The sequence below is a fragment of the Chiroxiphia lanceolata genome, chromosome 3, assembly GCF_009829145.1.
Source record: "Chiroxiphia lanceolata isolate bChiLan1 chromosome 3, bChiLan1.pri, whole genome shotgun sequence".
Classification (NCBI taxonomy): Eukaryota; Metazoa; Chordata; class Aves; order Passeriformes; family Pipridae; genus Chiroxiphia; species Chiroxiphia lanceolata.
Genome location: NC_045639.1, coordinates 16100571 through 16118159, shown reverse-complemented (window position 1 = coordinate 16118159; position 17589 = coordinate 16100571). Strand labels below are relative to the sequence as shown.

The 17589-nt window shown below is 42.7% G+C and overlaps 1 protein-coding gene across 14 annotated transcripts; it reads right to left on the bottom strand.

Moving 5' to 3' along the window:
• Positions 1–4602: 4602 nt before the first annotated feature.
• On the bottom strand, positions 4603–17257 carry YPEL5 (yippee like 5). Of its 14 annotated transcripts, none has more exons than XR_004356052.1 (7): positions 17133–17233; positions 13838–13971; positions 13671–13735; positions 13276–13498; positions 12743–12885; positions 8413–8585; positions 4603–6767 (listed from the first exon to the last, which is right to left on the bottom strand). XR_004356052.1 is itself a non-coding variant. In XM_032682979.1 (6 exons), the coding sequence occupies exons 5-6, from the start codon at positions 8551–8553 to the stop codon at positions 6543–6545; spliced, it is 366 nt and encodes a 121-aa protein (XP_032538870.1). In that variant the 5' UTR covers positions 8554–8585; positions 13276–13498; positions 13671–13735; positions 13838–13971; positions 17133–17222; the 3' UTR covers positions 4603–6542. The 14 variants fall into 14 exon arrangements, 8 of the variants coding, with proteins under 8 accessions (XP_032538870.1, XP_032538871.1, XP_032538874.1 ...); XR_004356051.1 differs by having other exon boundaries at positions 13838–14075; positions 17133–17225; XR_004356054.1 differs by having other exon boundaries at positions 13671–13730; positions 13838–14075; positions 17133–17225.
• Between the last annotated feature and the right edge of the window lie 332 nt (positions 17258–17589).

Here is a 17589-nt window from a genome sequence, read left to right as displayed (position 1 = left end):
AAATGCTTAATCTCAGTTTCTCTTACTGTTGCCACTTAAATGCACATCAGGAAGTTCATATCCAAATAACCTTTAGAAACAAAATTATTAAAAAGTCCAACAGTTCAGAGTTAGGAACGGTGGGATGGAAGCTGTAGCTACACTTTCAGTGCATACCTTATAGAAGGGTGATGATTGTGCCATCCTTGCTCTTGTGACCACAGGCCACTTTCACATCCCCAGGCAGTGTGCCTGCAGGGACAGGATAACCACGTGCTACCCAATCCACTGGAAATCTGGCATTTTCCAAGTGTTCTACTTCTGTGACCTAAATCATATCTCTAATGTACTTTTGGCTACAATAAGAAATCACACTGACAAACTCCATCCTAAGAATGCAGCCTCATTGAGTATATCACTAAGCTAATCCCTCCTCAGCAGGGAGACATGGAATAGGCAATACATCAATCCCTCTGAGCTGCAACGACTAATCCATTGTACTGGTATAGTGATACCAGAAGTGACCGTCTGATGTTGCCAAAAGCAGGCACTTCCCCAAATCCTTAAGCTGCACTAATTCTGTAGGGAAGGTGCAGCCATCACTAGAGATTCATGCAGTTATGGGGTTTTTTTGCATGCATTTCACCACATACCCCTGTGGGTGCTGACTGAGCTGAAGGAGGTTTTACTTTTCCCCTATCCCTAAAGCAGAAAGATTGCCCTAAGGAAGCCAAAGCAACTTCCTTTAGCTGACGGTAGGAGCATCTGCACCATGTTAACTAGACAACAGCTGCACGTGGATTTCTAGGCCAGACTAAAGACAATAAAAATAGGTAGGGTGGGGAGAAAGATCTGCTGGCCAAATACCTATAGCAGAATAGCCACAGAGGCTTTTTCTGCACTCTGTTCTCACCACCAAACTTAGAGCATCCCACCTTTTTGACACTGCACATGTGCAAAGATCTACCTCTGAAAAATAATAAATGTCCTCTTCTTCCGTCTGTACTCGCCATATAGTTGTGCTTGGAATATTAGTTCTCAATCTGTTCAAGAAGAGAGGATTGTTGTCCATAAGGACAGTTGAAAGCCACTGGGCAGTTTTTTGGCTAAGCACCCTTGTATGAGCCATTCTGCTTGTGTTCCCCCTCATAGAAAAGGGGTCCCCCTATTTCACTAACTACATCTGTTGCAACATCTGCCATTAGTCTGCAAACAACTACAGCATGCAGTCTGTTGTAATTCAATAAACTTACTGTTACAAACACCTGTAAATGTTTACAACTGTCAAATCCACTGCTTACAAAAGGACAAAGCAAAATTCCGTATCTAAACAGCCCCAAGTCCTAGAGGGAAACAGCACTGGATCTTGATGTCAGGCAAGCACACATCTCTCTCATGGGCAGAGCCAAAATGTAAGGTCTGAACACCCTTCTCTCTCCCACCTACCCCTTATTCTTAGGAAATGCAAATTATTGCCATAGTCTTTTGTTCTTTCTCCTGTTTTTACTTGTATAAGAAAAGCAAGTTTCTGATGGTATTAAATGCCTCAGATAATGAGAACAAAAACAGAGCCTACTTTGAAGGACAAATACTTTCCAGCTACCTTCATCCAAACACAACACAGAGTCTGTACCAAAGTTAGCTCTTGTTGTGCACTTCCCATTATCAGTGTTCTACAGCAAGGACATTCAATTAGGTTGCTCAAAAGAAACTGAAGTGCTTACATATAGTCTCTTCCTCTGTTTATCAGGGACCTCAGATCCTCTACAATGTCCAAGTGATTTCCACTTTCCCTGAACCCACACAAGGCATAAAGAAAAGGTGCAAACTTACCTCTAGAATTTCTCCCACCTCTGCTGCTTTGGAGTGACTTTGTCTGGTTTGGTTAAGACTTGAATTACACACACACACATATTTTCCTTCCTCATTTACCTGGATTTCTCCTCCACATCTTGAATTCCATTACAGAAAATTGACCATTTCTCAGACAAGCACCGAGCTTTACTTTTGTAGGAACAAGTCAAACAGGAACACAGTCACCTCTTCCAGCAGCACACAGAGCAGTCTGTGCCAAACTGTAGGTATTTCAGGTCCTTCAGAGAGAAATGCCATGTTTAAGAGGCACAGACTCAGTCACCTCCTTTCTAAAAGGAGGACCTGCGACACAAACTTAAGATCACACCTACAGTAGCATCAGATGGAAACAGGCACAGCACAGCAACAGAAGTGACCTGTGAACAGGGAGAAGGAGGTCTTCCTTCACATCACCTCTGCCCAGAGCAGGATGTTCAGTCAAGCATCATTCCCAAACAACCTCTGCCTAGACTCGAGCATGAGAGATGATAAAGTCACTAATACTCTGCCAGAAAGGCCCTTACCTAGTGAAAGGCTGGCATTAGACTACCAGCAGTTTCACTGGCATCACAGAAATCCATTCAGCTAAGAGCAACACTATCAGTAAACAAACAAAAGGCCAGGAGGGAAACGTGAGATTTCTCCCCTTATACTTTCCACAAATGTACCAGAAATCCTCATATCAGAGGAGGTGAAGGAAATAACTGTGAGACCAGGAATAGCTCCACACTGTAAAAACAAGGCTCAGCAGCAGCTCATCTTTGCCACGTAACACATAATGAGGCAGACAGGAGCCCATTTTCTTTGGCCATATTTCAGATTTCCTGCAAGAAGAAAAAGGCTTGCACAGGGACATACGTTATCAACTAGGTCCTACTTTTCCTCACAACTCAAAGCAATCTTTTGAAGTTATTGGGCAATTTTAACTCCAGTTAGTTCTTTAAAGGTCTGCATAAACAGGATTGGAGAGCGATTCTTATCAGTGCCCCAAGCAAACTAAAAAGACTGAAGCATTTCATCCCTGTCAGGCATGAGGGAGGCTGCAAAGCCCTCAAGATCCACAGGAAAGCAAACTTCACTGGATTTTCAAGAAATTTATTATTATTCTAAGTGAAGGCAGGCCGAAGAAGGAAACACAGCACACTATTTCTGGCTTTTGCAGAATGGTACTGCAGCATCACAGCTTATGTTTCCCTTCTAAAATGTGGTTTATCAACCAGCTAGCCTCTTCCCACATCAATGCCATAACTTTCCCAGTCACCTCTTCCTTATACCTGGAAATTGTGTCCTCAACTGCAGCTTCACCTGTTCATCCAGTGATGATCTGCTGACTGTATTTCCTATAGCTCTGACAGACATCTATTAGAGACTAACTTGCCCTGTAAGAATAAACCTGTGTGAGCTGACCACAGACAACCCCAGAGCCGCATGTAACACCACATTTTCCAAAAGAGCCATAAGACACAAATGTTGTTTCAAAAGTTCTTTTGAACGTCCCTGGAAAGTGTAAGTAAAATATTTTTTCACTCCACAAACACACCATCCAATGTTTTACTCTTCCCAAAGCTGTGCTTTGCTGAAGTGGCAGTGAGCTTTAATGAACTATTTCAGTTTTGGGTACACCTATAGGATGAGATCATGATGTGGGTGATGTAAACTCTAATCCAGCTAAAGACTTAAGCAAAAGCCATAGCACCACTGCTAACCCAAGTTGCAGCCTAAGAGCACAAATTCTGAGGTCTCTATGAACCACTGCACTCTGTTGTGCCCTGTACTGTCCTTGCTACCTTCTCTACCTTGGGCAGCACAGGCACACCATCCCATGCCAGGCACAAGATTGCTGCAGTGGCACATTTTGCTGTGCCAGCCCTTGTTTGAGAATCCCAAGCTACTGCACCACTACAAAACTGCAGTTAATGCCAAATAGTGATGTCTCCTCTGTTGCCAGATGTACTGTAACCAATTGCCTTGTTCCCCACAGATAAGTTATCTGTATTCACACACACAGGAGGAGCACTCAAAATATATGAGGCTAAATTCACCCAGAGACATTTAAGTGATACAGGAGGGAACAGCATTTAAGCTAAAACAGCAGTCCGAAGTCTAACTGTTTTAAAGGTTCCGTGGACTTGCTCATGGGCTTTTAATGAATTCACCTCAAATGTGTTTTTCAAATCAAAGACTATGTGAAAAGTAATCTTTAACATCTCACACTTTTACCAAAATGAAGGTATCTCAATATAAGTTAGAACAAGCTTCCCAGGCCCCATTACATCAATAGAATGATCCTCTCACCTTACTCTTCACCCGCACACTTAGAAGTTGATCAGCTGCTAGCAGGCTTCTGCCTAACATTTGAGCATAAAGGAAAAAGGTCACAGAACTCCAGATATACAATTCCCAATTCATCAATTCCCAAGTCATTTCAGAAGCCAAAATTTCAAGTTTCTTGCAGAAAGTGGATTTTTGCTTAGCTAGTCTTTTCTAAGACAGGGAAAGACATTTAGCAGCCAGAATTCCATTAAACGAGACATTTCCTGTTTTAATTTTCTCTTTAACAGCAGCAAAATGCTTTCAAGTGTCCAAGTGGCACAAAGCTCTACTTGGCACCTTCCAAAATAAACAGAACACTCTTTTGCCACCTATACAGAGAGAAATGCTCATCAACAGCTTGTCACTGTGCTGCGGAAACTCAACTCAGGGAAGGAAAGATGGGTTATGTCATTCGGCAGACAGACTATGAAAATAACTCTAAAAGAACAGCAAAGATCAGTTCAGGACAAAACATACTTTATTGTACTGTAATGTCAGAAGTACAAGAAAAGTACTGCGGAGAACCATGCTAATGGCGCTTTTAGGGTCTGTGAAGGACAGGAGTACAAGATAATGGGGTACTACTGTACTCAGTGCAAAAACTGATTCATTTGAGGCACAAGTACACTATTGTTTAAGCAGCTTGATTCAAGCACAGCTCTGGTATGTGATCTACTCTTTTCTTTCTATGTGACAATTCTATAATAAAGCTACTTTTACATGAAAGAGGCAGTAGATTCAAGTCAGGGGTGTCCAAATTGCCACTTGGCAACTAAAAAATTAAGAAAAATACTCTGCATAGTCACCCTCCCAGTTTTAGTTTCAGACATGGAGCAGTGGCTAGGGAAGAAAAGTTATTCTGAAATGTCAGAGCCCAGACCTGTTTGGTTGGGTGGGGCTCCCCCCCCTCCTTTTTCTACATCTGTGGGTAACTTATTTCACGTTGACCACAATTTATCCAACATGAAAAAAACCGACAACTAACTTGTATCTTGGATAAGAAATCATACATATCTAACATTCAAATAAATTTCAGCCCTTGAGATCTTAACTTATGGCTTAAGACACAAAGAAAGTGTTTGGGCACCCTTGAGTTAAGTTACTGAAGAGCATTTTTGCTAAAAAGGCAAGCAAGATCACTGTTTCAAACAGAGCTGACCTCTACAAGAACAAAGCAGGAATCCAAGTCACTAGTTACTACCAGGCTGACACCTACTGCTGCCCAGAAAGATAAAAATGTAACAACACAACGAAAAGGTTCAACAAAGTTGAAAGATAAAGGTTTCAACACCAGAAGCAGCATTTGAAAACAAGCTGTTTAAGTTAATCTTTTCAAGAGATGCGGACTGCATAACTCTAGGCATGAACAAACATGCTGGCAATCTTCTCCTTTTACACAGCAGCTGTGTTTAACATAGGAAGTTCTGGGTTTAAAGAAAGCTACTTGAAGAAGAATTAAGATTTGCAATTCCCTGTCTACTTAATAAGATTAGTAGAGAAAACGAAAAAAAAAAAAAATCACTACTGAAACAGTAGTTTCTCAGTGGATCCCTATCATTACAAACACAGCTGGATTCGTAAGCAACGCAAGACTAAACAGACAGCTATTATTTTATATTATTACTATGCTCATAAGTTACATCAGTTAAAGTTAAAAAAAGCCAAGCAGTTTTGCCCTATTTCAAGAATAGTTTCCAATCAACACCAGTTTACGTGGTGAATGGGACTTCACAAACAAACGAGGAATGGAGACATCTTTGGGTCAAGAATGACAAGAAATAATGGGCTCTGTGCTACCAATCAACCTCAACAAGAATATGGCACACGGGCCAGCCCAAGCCGTACCAACACTGAACCTTTAGCACTCAGCACAAATTCGGATCTCTTTACTTCAGCTAGCAAACCAGTTGAAAAGACTGGGTAAAAAACCCCAAAAAAACCTAACTAAAAACTTAAGCCAAAAATTGGAATATACTTTTTTAAAAAAATCTGAAGTTTTTAAAATAATTCGATGCTGACATCAGTTTGTGCAAACTAAAAAAAACAAACTCATTGAATTTCTCTCCAACAAAAGACAAATCCACCAAATATTTTCCTTTTAGCCCAGTGTATCTGTAGATACAATCTCAAATCTAACAGATGTAAATGAAAGAGAGAAAAAGTTACAGCATCTGCACAACATTCTTTCTACAAACAGCTGCTGGAGGGAAAGTAAAATATAAATGGAATAAAGAAAGGAAGGTTCCATCTGAAATACTCTCACAATCTTTTCCACTCTGTAGTCCATGAATCCGACTCTGATGCTAAGGTGACAGTGTATGTAAGCAGATTTTTTTGTTGATTTTATTATACTTGAGTTTCAATGGAAGAGAACCTGAGAAGAGACTCAGGTCTCTTCAGGAATTGTCAGATGGAACATGCTCCTCAAATCCTTCGCTCTCTCGGACTAATGCTCTTTCCAGGATGACACGGCCCTCCTTGTAGCGCTGGCTGTCTTCAGTGGCAAATTCATAGATCCAACCCAGTTTGCTGTTGCAGTTCTTGCAGCTCACGTCTCGAACCATGTGGCGGCCAGTGAGCATGACCCGATCCTGAACTTCACTGTACTGCAGATTTACCACCTGATACAAACACACAGGGGACAGGGAACAGAAAGGATTAGTCTGCCTAAGGCAAAGCTCGGTAAATGACAATCAACATTTTAAAAGCAGAGAGCCTGTGGCACTGCATGCGAACTGAAAACTGCAGTGATGTAAGTCAACAGCCCTTGAAAATGTCTTTCTTGAGAAGGTAACACTGTGAAGATATGCTTCACAGGGATGTATAACCCTCACTGTTTAACTGAGAGACGTGAAAGACATACAAAAAAGACATACAAAAGGGCAGAGGACTGTTCAAGTTTGCGTGAGAAACTCGTAGTGAATAGCTTGTAAACTAGTTTATATTAATCCAGTTGTAGCATATGTAACCCACTGCTAGCAGCTGATTATTCCCAGAACTCAGAACCAAATATTAAAAGAGGTACTTCTTTAAAAATCTTGGGGTGCTTTTGAAATAATTATCTAAGCAAAAGCAAGGCTCAGTGGCTGAAAACACAGGCATGAAACGGGCACCTTTTTTTTGTGCTATATCGGCAGTTTAAAACATTAGGCAGAAACACCAAAAAACCAGGATTTCTTGAAAAGCTGATGCCAGAACTATATCCAAACTTCTGATATGAGATACGATTCTAAAAGATGGGACTGCACTGCCTTCTCAGTTTTCCACCTGCCTGTGCTTCTTCTCTCTGCTTCAGATGTAAGGCTCTGATTGCAGAAATGCAAAAGTCAAACTTCTGTGATTAAACCCCAATATCTAACACCAGAAAAATTTGAACTCTTGGATGCAGTGCTTACTGGATGACAAAGAAAACAGATCCACAGCTCTTTTCTAGCTATGCAGCCTAACGCTTACGTGCAAGTGCTACTGACAGGATTCAGCACATCAGAAACCCCAGGGCCAAGCACAGTTAAGCAAAGACATTACTGACACCTCTCTCAACCCTGCCCATGGCTAAATGGCTTTCAAGAAAAAAACAAAACCAAAATACACCAATGATTATATGACCAGGAACTTTGCAAGAAAGCAAAGGACAATCACAATTTTTTCAGTGAGTCTGATGGACAAGTCTATATGGAAGGGCTAATAAATAAATATTACAATTTACTCAAAAGTTATGACTTGCGTATTTTAATGTGTTGAATCTGATCAATTAAAAGTGTATTAAACTAAAACACACTATTGCTGCCTGCAAAAGAGACTGTGGTTCACATTAGTTGTCAGAATACTGTTAGTTTAAATGCATTCTAGAAGTTAAATAGAATTTAGACAGTTTTTAGACTTTTTTTTTTAACTAAGTAAAAGTGCAAATGCCTTTGAAACTCTCTGATAGACACAAGATACTTTCAGAGTGGATTTGAGGTTCATATTAAAAAAGTCTCCAAAGTTAAAACTCCATACATTTTGGCATGATGCCTCTATATACACAGTCCTCTTTACAGTCTTTCAATATTGCAGATAAACTAATTTAGATAGTTTGTCATCAATAGTAAATGTCTACCTTGACTTCAAAGACAGCTGAACAGAACAAAATAAAAAATTTAAAAAATTAAAATAGTAATAACACGACAAGAAGCCAAGAAGTTTCTGGCTTCTCTGATGACATTGATATCCCACAAACTCATTTTTCAGAAGGGAATAGCAGCTCCTCCTCAGCTTCTTACCAACCTTGTTAAAAAGAAAGGCTCTTCCTGTGGCGCCGGTGAAACGAGTGGAGATGAGTTCGGAACGGTTGGTCAGAATCGTGTCGCAGTTTGCACAAGAGAACAGGCGAGTGCCACCAATATGATCCAGAAAAATTCTTCCCATTTTTAGAACTGATGTAAGTTTACACTCAAGACCTGAAAGCAAAAGGAAAGATCATGTACATGTAAAAAAAAGTATAGCAGGAAAAAAAAAAAATAACCCCCCCAACACCCTACATATGGCAGAATATTCTGCAAACCAATTCAGGTAATGATTGCAGGGGGTTCTTCTTTCACAGGTGAGTTACTAAACTCACAGCCAGCCTTCACCCTCTCTCAATTAAGACAAGTTCTTTCTCAAAGTGACCATCTTACAATAAGATGGCCCAGATACAAACTAATTACATTAATGGAGAAAAACATGAACCAGGAACGGAAACCTTTAAAATATAGTTCAGACATTTACAGACCCTCTACAGTTCTTCAGAAGCTTCTACTTCCTTTAGTATTGAAATTCCATTCCACTATATTCCCAACAACTTGCTCATCTTGGTGAGCACTGGGAAATGAAGCACTGAGAAGCACTGACATTGAGTCACCAATTATAGCTTAATTTTCCCATGTCACCCCCACGCCCTCCCCCCTTTTAAAAATATATATTTATTTTGTCACTTCCCCTAAGCTTTGCATAATTTATGACACACAATCACACAACACCACCACCCAGAATGCTGGTACAGCAGCCTGTCTGCTGCATTTTACTTGACACTGGTTTCATACGCATACCAACATAGGAAAGGCTTGGATGCTATTTCACATAATAAACAATCCACCCAGTCTTTACACCAGACAGCATCATATACAAATATTTAAAACTGTCTAATCTAAACACAAAATTCTGTGTCATCCAAGATACTTCCAAAGCTTCATCATTAAAATACCCAGGCAACTCCAATGAGCCAAAAAAAAAAAAAGAGCGCGCTTAGGAAGTTTAGAGCAGCAGATCTGCAGTACTTGACAATTCAGCCTCTTCACTGCTCGGGAAAATTAAAGTGCCTCACCAACTTTATACCAACTAACATAAACTACTCATAGTTAACTAGTGAGTAGGCACAGCACATATCAGCTGAAAACTTAAATCACGAAGGATGATGTAACATGACAAACGAATTAAATGACGATGTTATTTCCCTTTCAACTGCAGAAGTTTTATGACTAAACACCTATAGTTAAAGACGTTAAATGTAACTCCATTTATGCTTCAGATGTGGAATCAGAAAAGTGTATTGTCTCTGCTTTTGGCATGCACAGAAACGTAAAGTAAATCTGACACACTGCATTATTAAAGTTGTGTGGGCTTTACTTTTCAGAGCAGCAGATACTGTGCTGTTCATAGAGAAATTAATCAAATTTTGTGCTCATCAAGTTGAATATTCTAAGTCAAATGCCTTTAAGAAGTGCAAATACCTAAATTAAACTCACTTCAAGTCTTAAGGGATCAGTTTCTTAAAGCTTCCTCTGACACGCAAAAACCAAATGGACTAAAACATGCACCTAAACACACGAAATTTAACACACTGTTTTTACACATAAAAATCAGAAGTCACTGACATAATGATTTTTTTCCAATTGCTTTATTTCACCACTTTGTTTTCGTACAATGAGCAGCAGCAAAAAGGGTTCCTAAATTGAACAGAGTGATTTTAGCACAGGTTCCTTACAAGCATATTTTTCAAATCACTATTAATCTTCTGTATCCCATCTGAAGGATACATAAAAATTCAAAGCAATGGAATGATTCTTTCCTTTAAGGGTGAGATAATACCAATATCTCTTCTTCAAAAGATAAATAAAGCAGGTCTTGAGTCTGACAAAAATATTTCATAGACTTAGCTGACTGTTAGAGGTGTGACTCCCTGTGACTCGGCTCAAAATACAGAAAGCATTATACCTTTCTAATACTCCTTTATCTTTCCTAGCAAGCAAAGACAAAAGAAAAAATTAAAATGTGAATGGTGACAGAATGAAGGAAAATCAACAGACAATAAGTGTGAATAAACAAGTATCAGTCAAAGTCTCCAGCCAGAAGAAACCACAAATACAAGCAATAAAGGCAATTGTAACAGATATGCCCATAAGGCACTTGGCCTAGCTCCATGTGCCATCCTTACTAATTTTGGATAATGTCGTATTTGTGTTGATTGTATTGTGGATTAAAAACAATTAACTGATCATAAGTTACTGTAAATGTGGAATCAGCATCCAAAGGCATATTTCTTTCAGGGTAAACACAAAGCTTAGCCTGTCAGTATTTTTAGAAGCCAATGTAAAATAATTCCAAACCCATCCCTCTCATACCAAGAGCAACGCAAACACTAAGCTGGGTGACCAGAACTGATCCATTACACAGACTGCCCTTGCACAGCATGCCATTTTGAAAAATGCATCTAAACACTCAGAAATGCAAGTACATCACCTACCTAAAATCATACCTCATGTTACTGCACTCAGAAAAGCAGTAACCCAGAGGCACTAAAAATTAAATTTAAATACTTCAGAAGGGAGCACAAACGTAATTCTTGCAAGCAAGTTAGGAGTCAAAGCAACAAACAAATGTATTACCTCTGGATATGGCACTATGCATGGACTGAAGTGTTGAGTCCTGAAGATACTGAATATTTAAATAAAAGTAAAAATATAATCGAAGATTTAAGGCTGAAAAACCGGCCTAGTAACACGAGGCCTAAAATCTTCAATTATTTATGTTACCCCAAAGAGCTAAAAGTTACCTCGTCAAGTATCTAAATGAGAAATAAACTTGCAATAAGACATGGATCCCAACAGAAAGAAAAAGTTAGATGCATTTGATGGTAGCACAAGGCTGTGAGAATTCAGACTTGAAGTCACAGCAGAATCTAACAAACCAACTGGTACCAACATTCTTCAGAATGCAGTGCATAAGAAAATGTATATTCTTGAAAACAATATACATTTTAAAATTTAGAAAATTGCATTCTACAATCAGCATTATAACAGTCAAAACAATGTAGACTTTGCATATGTTTTCTTAAGAAACTGTTAAAATACTGTAATCTTACTAGAATGTCTAACTTTTAAAAAGTAACCTCTACACTTAACTACCACCTGGTAGACTTCAGTCAACACATATAGCACTCTACAACTATCTCAGTCCTTAGTTTTGATTGCCACAGGATTTCAATGAATCCATAAGGGTCCAGCTGGAGCGCTGTAAAACTAGTCACCTTAAGTCTTTATGGTACTGCTCACAGTAGTAAAAATGAGGAAAAAAATTACAAAATGACTGCTAGTCATTTGCAGCCTTCAAATGCCACACTTGATCACGAACTTTCTAAATAAGCTAGCAAGGAAACTTTGCCTTTTCCTCTCCTACAATATCAAAAAGTTAATTTCAACTTGGAATCATTTCATGCTCTCCCCTCCCGTTTCCACCCCCCCTGCCCCCAGCTAAAACCACAGCATTCACTTATCGGACGAAATCAGAAGGTACTTGCTGTGGATAAAGACTCTTCCCTCCTTATGTAAGGATCCTGAATCCTGTAGGGTATACTCACTGTGCACAGGAAAAAAACATAATAGCACAACAGAACAAGGGAAAGCAATTTTCCATTGCTCTCAGGCTCCTGTCCCTTACATACAGAAGTGGTGTGTATGAAGTCACCCAAGATAACTGTAATTTTTTTTCCTATAGTTTCACTACCCATGTAAAAGGTGCAGGCGTCTATTTATGTTCACACATACATAAATGATCTGAAAAAGCCACTTATAGGCAGTTTCTATAGGCAGTGGGAGGGCTCTCTTAAATGAAGAGAAGCCAAAGAAAGAATTGTGAAACATTAAAGCATTTCTAAAGCTTAAGATCCTCCAAATAGGGGGAGGAAAATGCATTAAGTGTATTTACCCATTCATCCACTCTCTACACTTAAAAACAGGGAAAATAACTTCCCTTGAATCAGAGAGCCAGTCAAGTCCTTTATTGCTATTTACAGCCCCGGAAAGTGACCCTACTGTATCACACCAATTCCATCATGCTACTAGCAGAATTTTCAGAAGCAGTGGACAGGAATCTTGGTTATTCACAAAACCAAATGTGGAGGAAAGAACAGATTTTTTTGGCCTATGATTTCGTTTTTAAAATCAGCTAAGCATTCTTCGTTGGGTGTGTATCAGTGATGAAGTTCTGCCTCCATGCAAATTACCAAACACAAGTCATAATATTAAACACAAATTGTAATAGTAAATTAATGGCTGCAATGTAAAAAAGGAAGACTTACTTTCACTAATGGGATATATATCTATCACTTCTCAAACGTCCACAGTTCCAAGACAAGCGTACTTTTATGAACTGAGAGATGATGACACTGTGTCAGTATTCAGCACCCAGACCACCACTATCAACCTGCATTCTTGAGAGGACCTTTAGGAGAACAATCAGTGATAGCTCACATTACCTATCTAGCCAAGCTTGTTGACAGTGCATTATACTGACAGTACATTATTCTGACAGTACAAGCCTTAACACTACTTGTTAATCATACTGTGAATCACTTCCTCCCTGCATGCCTCTCCCAGTGAGTGCATGGACAGACAGGGAACACAGGCACTGTGGCTGAGTGCTATAATATGTATTCCTAGAGCAGTAGCTCCCAAACTTCCACCTGTTTTTCAATGTTGATTTCGGCAACACTGAGCAACAGCTGTCAAAGAGCTGACATTCAACAGCTTAAATTTGGCTGCTGTCTGCACACAGACCTAAAACCACCTGAAGCACTACTTGGTTGGTATTTGTACTACCTAATCTACCTACCTCCATAAGCAATGATGAACCAAAAAGTAACATGAAGAATTATTTATTAACATTTTTAAAACTAACAGTCAGTGTTTTCTCGTCCCAGAATGCATCTCTTGAAGCCACAGGACCATCAACACTTGGGAGAGCCAGCAGGCACTTTCTATATACACACTGGAATGTGGATATTTCACAGGACGAGCATCAGTGTTGCTTCAGCACCATCTACTGCGTCTCAGATCTACAACAGAGAACAGCTTCTAGTTAAAGGACAAAAAACTATGACAGCCTGTCTTCCACCATTTCACCAACTAAAAACTTTTCCCTTTGTGATCAAATAAGCATTCTCTACCCCATGAAACAGGGTCGTGCACTTCCCTAGGCACAGTGAAACATTCTCAAGGTGTACTTACTCTGGAATCAGGCTTAAACTTCATCGTCGCATCTCAGGAACTGGGCTTAAGCTTCCTCTTCTCGTCTCGGAGATGGACAAAAGAGGAAAAAGAGTTCTTAGCAGAGCTACACAAGGCCACACGTTGAAGTATCACTGGGTAAGCAAAAAATAAAACTTGCTCCCTACCTTCCCAGGTTTCCGCTGCTCACAGGTGGGGGTGCATCTGAAAACACACACGCGGTCAGTCTCTTAGGAGGTCTGAGATCCAACTCTGCCACCAGCTTCTGAGGCTGTCAAAGTGAGCAGGGCCTGGCCTCTGCCTACATGCAGAATTGAAACCACCACATGTAGCCAAATTCGAAGAGAGAAAGTGAGCTGGAACAGTATGCTGTGCTCATTAGAACCATCCAGCTACTGTAGCAAACTGTAAAAGGAATGTAATACAGTCCAATGACTGAAGAGGCTTTGGCAAAGCAATGAACAAGCTGCCTTGCAGGATGAAACTGCATCTGTGCAAGTTGCAGTAGTGGCATTTTGTATTGCAAGTTGCAGTTGTGTAATTTTCTATTGCAAAGTGGCTTTTTTTCTGGGTAAGGTGAACGCTCTGTTGGGATACTGGCATTTAAATACATTAACATTATATTGGTGCATGCAAACACTAATAGAGGGCAGTTTGTTTCAATTTTACAAAGAGCAGAGCCACACAGATGGGTGCTTGTTTCTCATACAGACCCTGTATCTCAGCGTCTCCCACAGAGTAACTTACACCCTCACAAAACTCTTGCTAGATAACATAATAAAGTATTAGTTGACAAATGGCATCAGACTCAGATTAATTTTCTTTCCACTACACAGAGTCCAGATGCAGCAACTATTCCTGTTTCCATGTTTCTTTTCCCCCTTTCTTCTTCCCCTTCCCGTCTCCCTTTTCCTCTTCCAATTCTTCCACAGTTTTTAAGAAAGCTGTATTTCTTCATTTTGTAATAAATTTATTGTTATACTAATTAGGCAGCTGAGACAACTTCCTAATCCATTCTGCAACTTTCAGAAAAGCTGAACTAATTTCAATTTCCTGTTTTCACTGGTCTTAGCACTGAAATGATACAAAATTTCACCCAAAGATATTACTGGTTTCACGAGTCATTAAAAAAAAAACCCCAATAAACAACCTTTAAAGAAATAGTGTAAAGTCAACTATCATCCAGACTTTCAAACAAACTATGCACAAGTGGCAGAAAAGGTGCTAGTATGCTAAGTGCACCTCAATAAGAAATTTTTATATTAACAGAAAAAACTCCTAAACATAGGTAAAGCCTCCAAAACTAGAAAGAGCCTTGCTAACAAACAAACATCCACAATGCACAGGCATTTCACCTACCCATTTAACAAGGCATTTTTAAGTTAAATCTTGCTTAGGGGAATTAGCATTTCAGCAAGAGCTGGGCAACTCAAGATTTCAACACAGGTCAAATGACAAACACGAACCAGTGACCTAAGTTTGACAACACCACTTCAAGCTCGTGATGATTACCAGCAGAGGGAATGTTAAATACACATACATAAATACGTGTACACGTGTACAATTCTCAGTCTGAGACAAGTAACAAATCAGGCCTGTTCTTGTCATATTCTCTACTGGGCTTCGAGGTACAGTTTCTGTAGAACTCACACACTTCGCAGCCCCACCTGAAACTCACTCATCATCATTATTAAAATCTATATATAAACAACAAGGTCTGCACCTCTAAGTCAAACACTTCCACAACTACGGAAGTGAAAGTAACAGATGACAGAAGCCCCGGAATAGTATTTTTACAGACTAACATTAGAAAAAGAGAGCAGCACTTAAAAAACGAAAGTTTTGTTTGTCACAAACACGACTTGAACTCAGCTATCCAGAATGAGTCTATACATAAAAGCATTATATATATAGCAGCCATATATAGTCACGTGAGGGAATGTTTACAACTACGAGCAAGTTCCCTTCCTTTCTGCCATCAGTCACAAACATCAGTTATGTTAATGGTTAATCTACTGCCATTATTTGCTGACATCAACAGCTGCTCTGCGACACCTACCACTTTCGGAAGAGCCCTGCCCTGTGTTTCTCTCTCAGAAGACGTGTGTACTTGCTTCGTTGCTCCCTCAACCTAGCCCTGACACCAAGTTTATTGTTTAAAGAAACTAAAAGCAAATAATTCATTAAATTCTACGACTGTATCAGTCCAAAGGACGGCCTTTATTCTTAAATAAACATGCTGGATTAATCTAATCTGTATCTGCTTGCACAGTAGAGCTAAGGGCTGTGCACAGAGTAACAAATGAACTAGACAGACAACAGTCTTCGCCTTCCTTTTTGCTTGGACTTAGAACCTTTTTGAGAGGTTTTCCACGGCGGAAAAGCCCTTGTAGAATATTTCAGCTCCCTGGGAATCCATACTTTCACGGGGAAAAACCCAATCCAGCGCTGACAGGCGAAGCCGCCTCACTGCCAGGCGAGTCGCGAGCACCTCCATAAAGCAAACCACCACCACCACCGCTGGATTCCTGACAGCTTCCCGCGGGAATCCCCTGTCCGGCGGGGACACGGGGAGCGGCCGAGCCGGCAGCAGCTTCTCACGGGGAGGGGAGCGACGCGTGAGGCGGCGCCGCCACCCCCCGTGCGGCCGAGCGGGGCGGTTCAACCCCCGCGTAACCCTCCCCTACCCCCGGCCGGGGCCCGGGGCGGCGCTGTGCGGGGGGGGGGGGGGGTGTCGGTGCGGACCCCGATCCCGGTGCCGGTCTCGATCCCGGTGCGGGTCTCGATCCCGGTGCCGGTGCCGCGCACACACAAAGCCGCGCGGGGGCGGTCCCGGGCCCGGCCGTCACGGGGGCGCGCGCAGCCAACCGGGGCCGTCCCGGCCCGTCCCCCCCCCCGGCAGCGCAGGAGCCCTGACAACAAACAGCAGGAAACAGCTGACGGGGAGGCACCGCCGCCGCCTCCGCCGCGCCGAGGGGCCGTGCCCGGGCCCGCAGCCGCCCTCCCCCCCCCCGCACCGAGCCGCCCCACCGCCCCCTCTTCCCGCACCGGGCCCGGGCACGGTCCCTCGCCCACCCGCTCGGGGCTCCGCGCAAGAACTGGCCCGAAAAGTTGCCCGGCGCGGGGCCGGGGGAGGAAGTTGTGTCGGCGGCGGCGGGGAGGGGGTGTTCGGTGCCGGCCGCCGCCGGGAAGGCTGGGCGGCGCTGAGAGGCACTGACGGAGGAGGGGACGCGGTGGGGGAAGGCCGGTGCTTTGTGGCGGCGCCGGCGCGTAGCGGGGCCGGCAGGGCCGGCCGCTGCCCCTCTCCGCACCGCCGGACCGGACCACAGCGGCTCGCCCGGGGGCTCTGCCGCGGCCCGACAGACACAGCGCCGCGGCGCAGAGCGGCGACCGCCACCTCCCTCCCCAGCCGCCCCGGCCTCCCCGGGCGGCGCGGGGCGGGAGCGGCCTCCGCCGGGTTACCTGGCGCCGGAGAGCGGCGGCGGCGGCAGCAGCTCCGTGCCCGGTGTCTCCCCCGCCCTCCACGGCCCCGCCGCTCCGGATCGGCCGCGCGGCTCCGCCCCGCCGTGGCCCCGCCCCGCCGCTTGTCAATCAGCGCCGCCGAGGCCACGCCCCCGCGCCGTTGCCACGCCCCCGCGCCCGTCAATTAGCGCGGCGGAGGCTCCGCCCTCCCCGCCTCGCGCCCCGCCCCGGGTTCGCCTCAGGGCTGCGACCGGCGGGACGCGGCGGGTCGGGGGATCACGGAGTCGTGGAATCACAGAATCGTAGAATCACCAAGGTTGGAAGAGACCTGTTAAGATCATCCAGTCCAACCGTCCACCCAGCGCCGCCACTGTAAACCCCTGAACCACTAAACCACATCACACAGAGCCAGATCCAGACACCTCTTGAGCACCTCCAGGGATGGTGACTCCAACCA